Raw genomic sequence first — 14626 nt, 5'->3', positions numbered from 1 at the left:
AGGGAGGGAATGCCATCCAGAGGGACCTTAACATGCTTGTGAGGTGGGCTGATGCCAACCTTATGAAGTTTAACCATGCCAAGTGCAAGGTCCTACACCTGTGTCAGAGCAATCCCAGGCACAGCTACAGGTTGGTCAGAGAAGAGATTCAGAGCAGCCCTGCAGAGAAGGACTTGGGGGTGTTGGTTGATGAGAAAATGAACATGAGCCGGCAGTGTGCGCTAGCAGCCCAGAAAGCGAACTGTATCCTGGGCTGCATCAAGAGGAGCGTGACCAGCAGGCCAAAGGAGGTGGTCCTGCCCTTCTACTCTGCTCTCGTGAGACCTCACTTGGAGTATTGTGTGCAGTTCTGGTGTCCTCAACATAAAAAGGACATGGAATTGTTGGAACAGGTCCAGAGGAGGGCCATGAGGATGATCAGAGGACTGGAGCACCTCCCGTGTGAAGATAGGCTGAGAAAGTTGGGGCTGTTCAGCCTGGAGAAGAGAAGGCTGCGTGGAGACCTCATAGCAGCCTTCCAGTATCTGAAGGGGGGCTATAGGGATGCTGGGGAGGGACCCTTTCTTAGGGACTGTAGTAATAGGACAAGGGGTAACGGGTTAGAACTTAAAACAGGGGAAGTTTAGATTGGATAATTCTTTAGTGAGAGGGTGGTGAGGCACTGGAATGGGTTGCCCAGGGAGGTTGTGAATGCTCCATCCTTGGCGGTGTTCAAGGCCAGGTTGGATGAGGCCTTGGGTGGCATGGTTTAGTGTGGGATGTGCCTGCCCATGGCAGGGGGGTTGGAACTAGATGATCTCAAGGTCCTTTCAACCCTAACTATTCTATGATTCTAAAACAAGTAGGGTGAAGACTATCATCCAGACCTATTTTTATGGTTATTATTTGTCTTTGCAGACCTCCATTACGAGGATTCCTGCTCGATGGTGATTTCTTTGTTGCAGCTTCCCTTGCTACAACTTTAACTAAGATTGCTTTACGATATGTATCTTTAGTTCAGGAAAAGAAGAAACAAAATGTAAGTCAACTATTCTGTGTTTTCACCTTAGTTGCAGACGATCTGGTTGTTGCCTCTTTTAAACAGATGCAAAATGTCTTAAGTCCAAAGTGAAGTTCCAGTTACATGATTGGAAAATGATGAATATTTGTGTCACAAACAGGGTCTACTGCTTTCCAGCCACTCTATTTAGAGAGTACAAATCATGCTGCTTGGTTTCTAGATAGCAAGTATTAAAAAAAAAAAAAAACAAACCCAAAATGTAATCTGATAATATATTTAATGGTTTGATTAATTCTGCACCTTTCTGTAAATAAGAAATAAACATTTCTGTAAAGCTATATAAAGTGCAATAACCTCCTTCCATTTTCTTCCCTTTGCCCTCCTTCTCAGTCCTTTATTGCTGAAGCTATGCTGCTGATGGCCACTATTCTCCATTTGGGAAAGTCTTCTCTTCCCAAGAAGCCAATTACAGATGATGATGTGGATCGTATTTCCCTGTGTCTGAAAGTTTTATCAGAATGTTCCCCTCTCATGAATGATATTTTCAACAAAGAATGCAGGCAGTCCCTCTCTCATATGCTGTCAGCCAAGCTAGAGGAGGAGAAGCTTTCTCAGAAGGTGAGGTGCTATAAGTGTGTAACCAGAAACACTTTTTATGTTTGTATTTCTTTTTTTATGAATGTTAACATCTAAGCTGGTCCCAGAAATGTCACCATTTGACATTATTTGACTGTGTTTCTGTGCTAAGGGATGGAATTCTTACTGAATTCTTGGGTATCTCTCTTCCTGCAGAAAGAATCTGAGAAGAGGAATGTGACGGTTCAGCCAGATGATCCCATTTCCTTCATGCAGCTTACTGCTAAAAATGAAATGAGCTCAAAAGAAGACCAGTTTCAGCTTAGCCTTCTTGCAGCAATGGGAAACACACAGAGGAAAGAGGCTGCTGATCCTCTTGCATCCAAACTGAATAAGGTGATGTGGAAGTCAGTGTTTTAATTATCTACACTTGTGCTGCTTATCCATAGGATCAGCTTTGGGAATCACAGGCTGGAACTGATGAACCAGGCTATGCTGGTTGATGGGAAAGGTATTTCCTGGTTAGGATCAGGAAAAAGAGAAAAGCCCTTCTGCTTAAAGTTGCTACCCTCTTCTTGCGAGAGAGGAATAATAAAGAGGAGACTTGGAGAGTGCTGAGCTCATGGGATATGGAGGCGAAATTAAGATTATTTGCTGAAGAGTCCAGTGAAGTTCACAGGGAATAGAGCAGGGATGTCCCAAGTGATTAATGTCTGCCTTTCTTTGCTTGCCATATCCTACCTATGCTTACTCCATCCTTGTCTCAATCTTTTTACCTTTTTTTGCTGCTGGCTACCAGGACCTGCAGAGAAGGTCCAAAGAAAATAAATTTTTCGATTCATTCATTGAAGTTTAACTCATAAGACTTTAAACCTCAGACTTTTATTCTTTTCAAGTCTAGATTAATTCTTTTACCTGTTTAAAGTTACCTGTTCATTTTAAGTCATCAATTCTTTTTGCTGATGATCTTTTTAAGAATAAATGGCATACAGTCCATGTTTTAGGAACTCACATGTATTCAGTTCAGAATACCATGTCATCTGGAAAGATTTTATAATTGTGGTATGCACACAAGAGGACATATGAAGGAAGGATGCAGTTAAAATTTATTTGTCTGAATAATATGGACAGTCACTGTATAAATTGGTGAGATGTTTATCTTGGAAGACTTATGCATGAACTTTAGATTTCCTGATTATCACAACTTCTTTAGATACTATTTTCTAGACAAAACTTGTGATGATTGTATTCAGTGTTTTTTTCCAATTTCCTTTTTATTTTTCCTTTTTTCTTACTAGTATATTAGCCTGAAAGCTCTGTGCACACCTGCTTGATTTGGAGACCCACGTTAAAAAGTAATGGATTTGATTGCACTTCATTTTTATTTTTTATTGTTTGACACAATTCCATATTTTGAGCTGGTTTAAGAGAAGAAAAGTACCATAAACTCATTTCTCTCACAGGTTACTCAACTCACAGGCTTCTCGGATCCTGTCTATGCAGAGGCATATGTCCACGTCAATCAATATGACATTGTGCTGGATGTGCTTGTGGTCAACCAGACCAGTGACACTCTGCAGAACTGCACGCTAGAACTAGCCACACTAGGTAAGGAGCGCTGGCGGAAACAAAGCAGCTGTTCAGCAGCAGTGAGCTGCTGAGCGTTGGCACCCAGTTGTAAGGAGCGTCTGAAATAAATAATCATGAGTTTATGCCAGTTAGTAGCCATTTTGAAAGAATGGTTTTGAAGACCTTCAATAGATTTTTATTCCAGGAAGACTTGTTTTCCATTGGCACTGACAATACTGTCTGATGATATAAACTGGTTGTTTGGTTAGATTTTTTGGTTGGGTTTTCTGTTTTGTGGGGGGTTTTTTTGTGGGTTTTTTTTTGTTTTCCACTGGAAAAGTAGCGTTCCACTTCTCCTTTTGCTGAAATATGAGCAGGGTTTTTTGTTTGGTTGGTTTTTTGTTTTTTTTTTTTTTTTTAATATACTTATTCTCTATTCCACTGTTAGCGTTGAGCAAGAGGACAAAATACAAGCTGGTGTGGAGCAAATGTCAGGCAAGAGAAAGCCATTTGTCCTAAGGTTTTTCTTGCACTCAGCCTAAAGTACTTAAGTACTGCATTTACACAGCTGAAAACCATTCCATGTACCAACAGCTCCATTAACTGCTTTTAGGGGAGGGACTGGAGCAGGTAATTCAAGAACAATAACAAGTTTTGTATTAGCTGGCCTCTGTCTTGGCAGTCAAGAGTTGAAATATGTTTGCAACATGGTAGGAGAATGCATGTTAAATGCTTTTAGTTGATTTAAATATGACTGGAATGGTGTAAACTTCCTCCTAATCTTCTGTAAATCATTTGATCAGACTTATAATGGAGATAAATAAAAATTAATATATTAATAGGTTGAATTTTTCTATTTATTAGCTCAGTGAAGTAGAATTCTGTATTTCCCAGTTGGTGTCTTCAGAGATACTGCAAAAACCAACTGGAAATCACTTTTGTGTATAGAGCTGATGCTGTTCATGCTGTATTCTCAAATTGCACAGCTTGATAGAACTAAGGAGTCTTTTACAATTGCTTGCTCAAGCATTAAGGAAAATAAATCTCTTGCTGTTTCCTTAGAGCAATTATATTTCAAACTGAGGTGATACTTGACCTGTTTATAAATAGCTTAGTGCGTGTAATACTGGACGTTGAACTTTGGCTTTGAGACACTTGACTACAGGACTAGTAACTATGATGATGTCAGTGATTAAAACACAAGGTAAAATTAACCATTTCCTGATTGTTAGAAAGGTAATACTAGACTCAATCTGAAGCCCATTTAAGTCAGTAATTGCATTTTTTTTACAGTGGGGGTTGGGTGAAGGCGCTTGTGTTTTAACTGAAGTTTTTAATGCCAATTATTTTTGTCTTGCAGGTAGCAAACTGTAGCAAACAAACAACCAAAAAAAATTCCAAATCAACTGATCCCTTTATCGTGGTGTTTAGTCCAACTCTGTAGACACTAGAACTTAATGGCAAGAAAATAAAAAAACGTCATTCCAAAAGCTGAACTCATTGTGAATTGTTAATTCTTTTAACTGTTAACTGATCCCCATCTTCCAATTTCTTTTCACAGGTGACTTGAAACTTGTGGAAAAACCATCTCCTTTGACACTTGCTCCACATGATTTTGCAAACATTAAAGCTAATGTCAAAGTGGCTTCAACAGAAAATGGAATAATTTTTGGTAATGTTGGTAAGTAACAGTTCGTTTTGCAAAATTAGCATTAATGTGTAGCATATTGTAACTGAGCCAAAAAATAAACAACACACTTCATACTGGGAGAGGAAATTAAATGGTCTACAATGAATGAATATTTTATGCTTATTTTATTAAAATATATATATATATTGCTTCTACTTAAACGTAGTAGAACATACTGCCTTTAGAATGATTGTCAGAATGATATTTGAGCCCCAGTCTCTGAACTGGAAATACCCTAGGCAGCGTTGCCTGAAAGGCCAATACACTTAACTTAAAGTTCTGTAGCAACTGGGTGAAGCACTTGAAGAGGACATAGGTCAGCAATGAGACTGAGCAAGTGTTGACTGTTCTTAACTGGCAGGTGGTAAGCGAGCTCTCTTATTAAGTGGAAATTCACTTTTTTAAGCATTAAAGTGGTTTATATTTTATATTGCAGTGTATGATGTCTCTGGAGCAGCCAGCGACAGAAACTGCGTGGTTCTCAGCGATATTCACATTGACATCATGGATTACATCCAGCCTGCTTCTTGTACGGATGCGGAGTTCAGACAGATGTGGGCTGAATTTGAGTGGGAAAACAAAGTTAGTTTTCAAAACATACAAAACATATGTTATTGTATGTTGTTTGGGTTTATTGTTGATGTTTATTGTTAATTCTGTTTCTTGTTCTACATCAGCTCATTATATCAACATTATCTCTTGGGATACAAACATATTCCAACATACTCACTGGATCTTGGCCTCAAGTAACTTATTCTCTTATTGCTATTTTACCTGTTTCACAAGCCTAATGATGAAATAACTAGTTTTTTAGGTTTCTTTTACAAAAGAAGTATGTGCATTGAGCCTTACCTCCTTTATGGAAAGTGTCCAAATTGCCTAGTGATTACTGTGTGTTTTGGCTCAAAGGTGAGATAGCAGTATGTGTAAGTTTGTGCTGAGACTGCAGAATTACTCATACTGCTTAGCCTCTCTGGTTCTGAATTACATTATGTTTTTTGTTTCATTACTTTACAATACAGCTGGAGCACACAGTTATGGATGCTATGTAAGATCAACAAAATGGTGGGTACGCTTAATATTAGGGGTGGTCAAACTGCAAGAGAAGTAACTTCATGCAACAGAGCAACATAATTTAAGACTAGAGTAGAAACCTTAAAACAGAATGGGAGATACTTTACACAAACTGTAGCCTAGTTTGCTACAAGTATTTGAGTATATTCACTTGAGACTAGATTTAAAACTAAAAAACGAGGAAACTTATGAACAATAAATTTTAATTCATGTTATATAAAGCCTTAGCAATTTGTAAACTACTCCTAAAAGATGTCGTAAAAAGAATTAAAACAAGACCACAAAATTGAATATGAGAAAGCTAAGGCAGACCAGAGAGCTTTGTTGCTAGAAGAGGAAGATTAAAGTAATTTCTGTCATTGGTTAAAAACAAGCTTTTGGACTAGATAACCACTTTTTCTTGTTCTGGCAATGTGTAAACTGTACTCAGACAAGAAGTCCAGTATTTGCTGTAGGGAGACTACATGTTCATCACAATATCATTCACGTAATACATCTTGGAAACCATGGGAATAACATGAAATTCTCACTCTTTAATAAGTGGATGGCAGGATGTGAAGACTTTGTATGATGCCATCACATAATGGGAAGTGCAGCTAACTTACTGATTATGGCATTCCTCAAGGAGAAATGTAGTGGTAGTCTTCTTTATAGAGCCCTGAAGAAGAGATGGTTTCAGAAATGCCTGAGCTGCTAATTTAAGTAATTGCCATTTTTTATCTTCTTGAAGGTTACAGTGAATACAAATATCATTGATCTTAATGAATACTTACAGCACATACTGAAGTCAACCAATATGAAATGCCTTACTCCAGAGAAGGTGAGCTATTTCCTTGGAGACTTTTAAACACCCTTTTTAGTTTACGTGCTTTATTGTTTAATTTGTTTAGCATTTGTTACGAATATTATTAAGAGATGCTTGCTTACAATGTAAAATAGTACATATACTTCAGATTTTTTAAATGAGTGGTCTGAAATGAGTGAAAGCAAATTAATATCATCAAAAGTCTGTGTCGCTTAGTCAGTAGCTGTTTCTTGCCCAGTTAGAAACTGCCTGATTTAATTCATAGTATTTAAGCTGTAGTATGGATTTGATGGGACCATCCGTTCTTATAAAGGTTTTTCCAGTAGCTCCAAGTTCCTTCCTTCCTCAGTCAAAATTTACATTTCTTTTGCCAGTTTAGCCTTTTTTTTTGTAAAGCAAAAAATACATACAATAGCTATTTGCTGTTAAGATAGAATCTGTATAATATCTATTAGTTAATATAGGTAAAGTAACCAAAATAAGTGTAGAGCTATTAGTACTATTTAGCTGTTTTACCATTTTGCTTTTCATTTAATCAGACCATAAAATTCCATCCTACCTTTGCTTGATGAATGGGTTGTGTATCTTCCCATATTTATTTCATAGAAAGGCCACCACTGTTTCCCATCGCATGATTCTTAACATTTCACAGTATGTTGCATGTGAAGTTTAAACATTGTATACTGATACTTGCCTAGCTAAGTTAGTATGAATTAAAATGCGTTTGAAAGATTTTGGCCTTTCTAAAGAGTTCAAATCTACTTTCCATAGGCACTTTCTGGTTATTGTGGTTTCATGGCGGCCAACCTTTATGCACGTTCCATATTTGGAGAAGATGCACTTGCAAATGTCAGCATTGAAAAGCCAATTCATCTTGGACCAGAGGCACCTGTCACTGGTCACATACGAATCCGTGCAAAGAGTCAGGTAATATGGCGTATATTTACAGCACCGTTTTGCATTGTCATTTTTAAGAAATTGTACTAAGTGCTCTAAAAATTTGCAAATTTCTGGGTAGACTTACTGAATGGTTTGGGTTGGAAGAGACCTTAAAGATCATTTAGTTCCAACTCCCCTGCAGTAGGCAGGGACACCTTCCACTAGACCAGGTTGCTCTAAGCCTCATCCTACACTGCCAAGGACGGCGCAGGCGCGGCTTCTCTGGGCAACCTGTTCCACTCTCTCACCCCCACAGTAAAGAACTTCTTCCTAATACCTAATCTAAATCTGACTCCTCTTAATTTAAAGCCATTACCCTTTTTCTAACACTGCATGCCCATGTAAAAAGTCCCTCTCCAGATTTCTTATAGGCCCCTTTTAGGTACTGGAATGGTGTATGTTAGTTTCTAGTACTAGGTAAATGGGAAAACTTTCAGGGAAGATGAATATGGGAACTTTTAGCCTTTGTTTTAAAACTATCTGACACAGGTTTTGTGAGGAAAGAATGTCTTTCTAATAGCTGTAATCATACCCTAAACACATGTAATAGGTTTGGGTTGTGGTTTTTGGTTTTTTGTTTTTTTTTTTTTTTCATCTCCCAGTGCATAATCATAAAATAGGCCTTTGGGCAAAGATTTCCTTATTTTATGTATAGTGCTACAAGTGGGATGCTAGGTTTTATTTGCTTTTAAATAAAGACCAAGTGCTCCCCAGGGTTCCATGATCCATTTTCTATGAAGTTGCACCTTTCAGTTTCACACAAGGAAATGGTATGCATGGGATTACTGTTCACTGGTTATTTTTAAAACAACAAACCCAAAGTTTTTCAGTAGGATTATTTTCTGTAGATACGTCTGTGAGTCTGCTTTGGATTTCAGAACTACTTCCTTCCAACTAAAAAAAAAAAAAGTACAAGATTTGTTTAATAAAAAACCCCAGTGTATCAGTACCTGGGAGTATTTATATTCAAGGAAACCATTTCGTTTATGTGATGTTACTGTATGAAGATTTTGGAATTGTTTAAATTAATGGTTCCAGTATGTTTACACTGTCACTTTTATAGAAGACTGCGTTCAATTACATATGCCAGCTTGGTTTCGTCTTGAAATCATTCTGCTTTTGATTACGTGGATTTATTAACAGTTTCTTTTGACATTTCTTCAGTTTATGCAATGTTAATATAGTTGTGTGATTAAAGTATTTTCTATAGCTGTAGTGCATTGAATGCTAGTATCAGCACTGAGGTTTTCAAAAGCAGAATTCCAGTAACTGGGCCAACAGTTGTGATTTCTGTGGTGGCAGCATAGTGTCAATTGGGAGGCCAAAAGACCTTTTTTTTTTTTGTTCTTCTACCTTTGGTATGGATAACAAATTTAGCAGTTGCTAGCTCATTTAAGCTTCATTGTTTTAGCATTATGTGTAGATCTAGTCTTTATCTAGTGCTAATAAATTATGTACTAAATATAGACAATTAAATGAACAGTTAGAAATAGTTTAATTTCTATGCCACTAACTTTCTTTATTAAATTTCTGCATATGGATCTTCCATTTTAATATAGATAAGATAAAGTTGCTTTGAACTGTGTCATGAATGTCTTCTTTCTTTTCCTTACAGGGAATGGCCCTGAGTCTTGGAGATAAGATCAATCTGTCTCAGAAGAAAACAAGTTTATAAATTTTACCTTATGTCTTTTTGGGTCTTTTACAATTTAACCTTAGGTATGTGGCTTTTGGGATCCAGAACATCTTATATTCGTCAATGTTCTGTAACTGTAGAAGCCAAGCTTTTGAGCTAAAAGCATTCCAGCAGATAATTTATAGTTCTCCATGATTGATACTGAACAGAATTTTAAATCTCAAGTTGTTTTTCTTTGTCCTGGAAGTCATGTATTCTTTGTCTCTAATATATACTGATGCTTACAGTACAATAAACAAATTATGCCAGTACTGTTTTATCTGTAAATTATATAATATCTTTATTATTTGATCACTGTTGAATATCTGGCCAGGGATATTTTGTTACTCTAAGAACATGGGATGTGTAATAGCTTAAGTGTTTACAACAATGACTAGGCCTGAATTTGTATGAATATGTGATTACGACTCTTAAAATACTCTGGTATACCTGGGAGAATATATATTTTGACAACTACATTAAAAGCTGTATGTTCTAGATGATTTGTTTAGTAATGTAGTCACTTGGTTCGGACAAGCTTGTAATATCAGAAGAGATTGTCAAAATTCAGCTCTTTCCAGCAACTAGTAGAACCTTAAGCCTTGTTTCTGAAATGCTTTCCTAACAGTGTTATCATGAGTAACGTAACATTGCTGGTGGTATTATCATCTTGTAGTCAATACAGAAAAGGCAGCCAAGGGCAATATTAAAGCTGTAGCATTGTAAGCAGTATTTTCAGTGAACGCAGCCATTAGCCACATGTAAGCTCAGGAAAGAAGGGTTTGGACTGGTTATGATTTTCCTGTGAATTGAGTCAAGTGGAGGAATTCTGGGAAAGGAGGAATTGTGAGTGAAGGTCAGGTCAGAATGTGGAAGTGGGTTAACTCTGTTTGGTTACTAAATGTTATGCAAATTAGCAGTAGATTAAAACATACAACCATTAGATTAAAAATACTTTTAGCTGAATCTGCTAAGCATTAATTCTAAATTTGTTATATTTTTGCAAGCAATTAATTCTACAGAAGAGTCTACAGAGCCAACAATACTCTTCCAGTTGGCATAAAGTCCTGCTGCTGAAGTTGAAGAGCTGTGTACTGCTCCAGTAGGACAGAAGAAAACTGAGTCAGTATCCTAAGTATCTGATTCCCAAAATGTTTAAGGCCTCAGTGATGAAAATATATATCTTCCACACTGAATAAGCACAGAAAGGAGAAGACATGTAAATTCTGAGATGAAAGAGTCTAGGCTGCTGTGTTTTGTCTGCTAAAGAAGAGTCCTAGAAGTACAATGCAAAACCTGAGCTCATAAGTGACATTCATATAAATATTTCATTACCCGTTCCTTCCACTGCTGCGTTTTTGCCAGCTGACTTTGGTCTGTTCTTATAAGCATTAAGTTCACTAATCATTCCAATCCTGTTCTTAAGCTTAGGTGCTAGAAGGAAATAGTTTGTCCACAGTAAAAAAAAAAAAAAAAAAAAAATGGGGCAGATCTGTCAACAGCTAAAACTTAGCACTGATGCAGCTGTACAATTCTGAATTTTTAGTACATAAAAAACCATTAACTGAATAAAAGTCTACTAGCAGTAGTTATATTTTTAAGCCATTAGCCATCAAAGCCATGCTATGTCTAACAGTATGGAAGTCTGCATTACTGTACTCCACTGTACACACCTCAAGTAAGGACAAGCCTGTATACCTGCTAAGGCTGTTTTGTTAAATATTCTAGTTTCAGAATGTGTGACTTTCCAAAGCTATGTGTTTATTTTACTGTTTTCTTATAGGCATACACCTCATGCTTGTTACATAAAATAAGAAAAAAGGAAGGGTCTTAAATAAGCAAGGCTGTTTCCGTGAGTTTGAGCAGAGTGTGATCAGAGCTTGTGAAAGTAGCTTCTGAAGGTTCCAATTGTCTTGTGTACTTCTGTGAGCACTGAGTGTGGCTGTGCGGGTTGCAGTAATGTGTTTCAGGTATAAATAGTAGATGCTGTTGACACTAAGTATAATGACTGCGATTTTTAAAACCTTCACCTGGCATAGTGGTGGGTATCCAGCTGTTGTTCTCAAGCAGATGTTAGAGACAGGAAGTCAGTAAAGTAGCACAACATAGTTTTGCTGTGTGACCTGTTTTGGTTTTCATTTTTTGAAATCCCTTTTGATTCTGCCATTATTTTGTTTTTTAATGAAAGCTTCAACTCCTACATCATGATACCAGCAGGAGCTGAAGCTCCAGATATGCAGGTCTGCCTTGGTGGTGAAGTTATCTCTGCATGATCTCACAAGAGTATTGCCTTTCTGTGAAGTTATGCCAGGTTCACAAGAACGTAGTAGAGTTAATCAGATTGTGATCTTAAGTGTTCAGTACTTAATAATTTGGGTGGAGGGGTGGGTGATGGGAGAAAAGCATAGGAGAATGTTGTGTATGTTCTGATTCCATGGATTTCTATTCTCCAGCCCCTTTAAGCCAAAGCAAGACAGAAGAAAATCTTAATATTCCAGTGAATGGTTTCATCCCTTCACAAAGACATTACTACCAAAGATTGAGTCATAGCTGCATGTATACTGACTGGTATGAATGAGATGGGTTTGCTAACTGCAGCCAAGGAAAGGATGTTTTTGGTGAAGAGGAATAGCTTCCAGTATCTGTTATCCAAGCCCTGTTTCAGTCACGATCTGATATTCTTGTTCGAGAACAGAAAAAACATCTTGGCATATGCAGATACGCACATTTCATGTGACTAGTCAGCTGGGAGGAGTGCAGAATTTAACTTCGTTTACGATGCGTTTTGCTATCAGAACTTTATGCAAAGGCATGAAAACACCTATTCACCAGATGCAGCCATGACTTCAGGATTAATTTTCCACCTGTCATGCTTTTCAGTAGCTCTTCGTAATTGGTCTTGTATAGACATTTTCATTGATGGTGTGCGTTTTCTCAGTAACAAAAAAGTTAGATGTGTGTTTCATGTCCATACTTCAGAGATTAAATTCTGTCCTTCTGTGTTTTGGCTGAACTTTTGCTCAGTAGCTCAGATAATTGACTGGCTTTGGTTCAGAACACCTCTTTCGAAAATAGCTTTGTTAACCTACGGAGAGACTGACTGAGAGATTTTTCTGCATCTGCTTGTGTGCACAGGCAGGATTCTCGAGTTGTTGGACATCAGTGGCCCACTGGTCTTCAGCCACTCCTGTGCAGGCCTGTCACTGCTTTAAAAAAATCTTTGCTTGTGACAACTGTCACAGCCATTTACAGGGAAAGGAAATAGGAGGAAAGTTGATGTATGATCATCTTGGCTTCCATGAGTATTAGTGATTGTGAGCGAATGGGAGAGCTGAGAATCACAGATGCACTACTGCTAACTTTAAAAATTGCTGTTTGGAGGATGGGAACTCTGAAGTAATTGCTGTTGAAGTGTTTGATCAACATTAATGAGGTGCAAAACATTTCCTAGATACTAGAGAAATGTTCTGCATATAAAAAAGAATTTAGAGAAATGTTCTGGATATAAAAAAGAATTACACAGACTATCCTACTTTAGGATCCACTTAACAATTTTTCTATTGCAGCAAAACTTAGTAAAAGCTAGTGTATAGCTGTAGCTATCCTGTATTGTTCAAAACGTACGAGGAAGTGGTTAAGCTGTTTTCTGCAGAGAAGTAAGTATAGCATACACTGTGCTTGGGTAAGGTAGTGTTATTCCACAACTCTTATTTCAGAAAATTTGATAAGAACAGGAATAAATTCCCAGTAGGAGTAAACAGAGCAAGGAAATTTTGCTGCTTTTCCATTAAAAGTTCTGTAAAGTCACTGCACAGTGAATGTTGGCATAGCAAGTTTCTCCTATGCCCCTGCTCCTGATGTAGAGCTGCTGTGAGTCAGAGCCAGATTTCTTTATTCAGAGCCCAATGAGGATTTATATTTGTGTCCTATTTAGATGATAACATGAGAAGCAGGAATGTTCATCTGATGTCAGGCATGCTGTGTAGACAACTCTCAGTTGGAGAGGAGGGGGTCATGCCAAGCAAACATGAAGGTAGGTAGTATAAAACAAAAATAAAGCAGACTATGGGGGAACATAATTTTTAGAATGACCTTAAAAAAGATTTGTAAGGGGTTTCTGTAGAGACAGCTCAACACAGCTCTTGGAAATGTGAAGCCTCATGTGAAAGGCATTTGCTCTACATCGTGTGCTTTTTGGCACAGAGGTGCAGGTGAAGTGTGGAGGAAAGACCCAGCCGGTTAATCCACATCTTGGGTAATCTATATGGTAATACCTGTTGGTTAGCTGCATCCCATCACAAATCAAGATATTTTTATAAAGTTTGTAAGGTTTTCATGTATTGCTACACCAGGGGGTGCTGTCTAACAACTGATCAATTTTGGTGGTGTTTTTGCTTCTTTAAAAGTGTCAAGAGAAAGAAAGTAAAGGCTGCTCTGCAGGTCTCATCGTAAAAGCAACACACGGTAGTTGTAGCCTACTCTTGGAGTCACTTTCTGTTGTTTTTTGTGTATTTTCAGGTTGCCTAGATATGCATAACCAGTGCACAGTGGTGCTGAGAGCTCAGATTACTGATAGAGTACATCTGTTTGAACACAGCCATTTCTCTAGAGATTTTACTTTTCTAAAGCATAATCAGATAGATTTGGCTGTATACAGCTGGCCTAGGGAGGATCTCCTGTTTCAAAGACAAGATAATGAGTTAATTAAGAGGGATATGGGTAAAATACAGGAAATTCCAACAGGTTTTTTGCCTGTACATTTGTAATACTAACCTAAGCAATTTTGTTTGAGCAAAGCCATAAATATCCATCTTATTTCAGTAGATATTTCTCCTGAGGATTTTTGTGTGTTCTTTAGCTTGTAATTTTAACCTTTTCCAAACTGTTTAATATTCTTTTTATTTTTTTCTTGCATCAGTGCGGTATATTTCATCAGAATGCTCCACAATTGCTAATAATAGAATGGAGTTGTTAGCAAAATTCTTGTTTATAGCAATGATCATTTGAATTTCAAAATACAGCAATGAGCTTTTAATCTGACAGTTTATAACTGCTGTCACTCATATTCAGACACAAGAATAAAGAATTCCTTCCACTAAGTTGTCCTTAAGCTATGTTATATATAAGAATACATAAATGTTTTATTAATGTGTAGAGACTTCACTCTAGATGAGATTTCCCATGACCTTTGCTTTTTTCCTTTCTTAATTTTAAAACACGTATGTTACTGATAACTGTAGACCTGATGAACTGTCCAAAACTCACGTGAAGTTTTGCATAGCTATCCCTGCTTGTAAT

The 14626-nt window shown here is 37.4% G+C and overlaps 1 protein-coding gene across 5 annotated transcripts in view; it reads left to right on the top strand.

The window, feature by feature from the left end:
- Positions 1–14626, top strand: part of COPB1 (COPI coat complex subunit beta 1) — a 39537-nt gene that overhangs the window by 17654 nt on the left and 7257 nt on the right. For 2 of the 5 annotated variants that reach the window (XM_080620148.1, XM_080620149.1), the window contains exons 14-22: positions 898–1018; positions 1391–1618; positions 1793–1972; positions 3040–3184; positions 4707–4826; positions 5272–5417; positions 6640–6729; positions 7486–7641; positions 9269–9372. In XM_080620148.1, the coding sequence (XP_080476274.1) occupies positions 898–1018; positions 1391–1618; positions 1793–1972; positions 3040–3184; positions 4707–4826; positions 5272–5417; positions 6640–6729; positions 7486–7641; positions 9269–9328 (1246 nt within the window). In that variant the 3' untranslated portion in view covers positions 9329–9372. Of the gene's footprint in view, positions 1–897; positions 1019–1390; positions 1619–1792; positions 1973–3039; positions 3185–4706; positions 4827–5271; positions 5418–6639; positions 6730–7485; positions 7642–9268; positions 14265–14626 lie in introns of those variants that run through there. The other 3 variants (XM_080620147.1, XM_080620146.1, XR_013957102.1) reach the window with 2 other exon arrangements.

This window comes from Psittacula echo (assembly GCF_963264785.1).
Source record: "Psittacula echo genome assembly, chromosome: 5".
NCBI classification, from domain to species: Eukaryota; Metazoa; Chordata; class Aves; order Psittaciformes; family Psittacidae; genus Psittacula; species Psittacula echo.
Note: the sequence above shows the minus strand (reverse complement) of the source record. Positions and strands in the feature narration are given on the sequence as shown.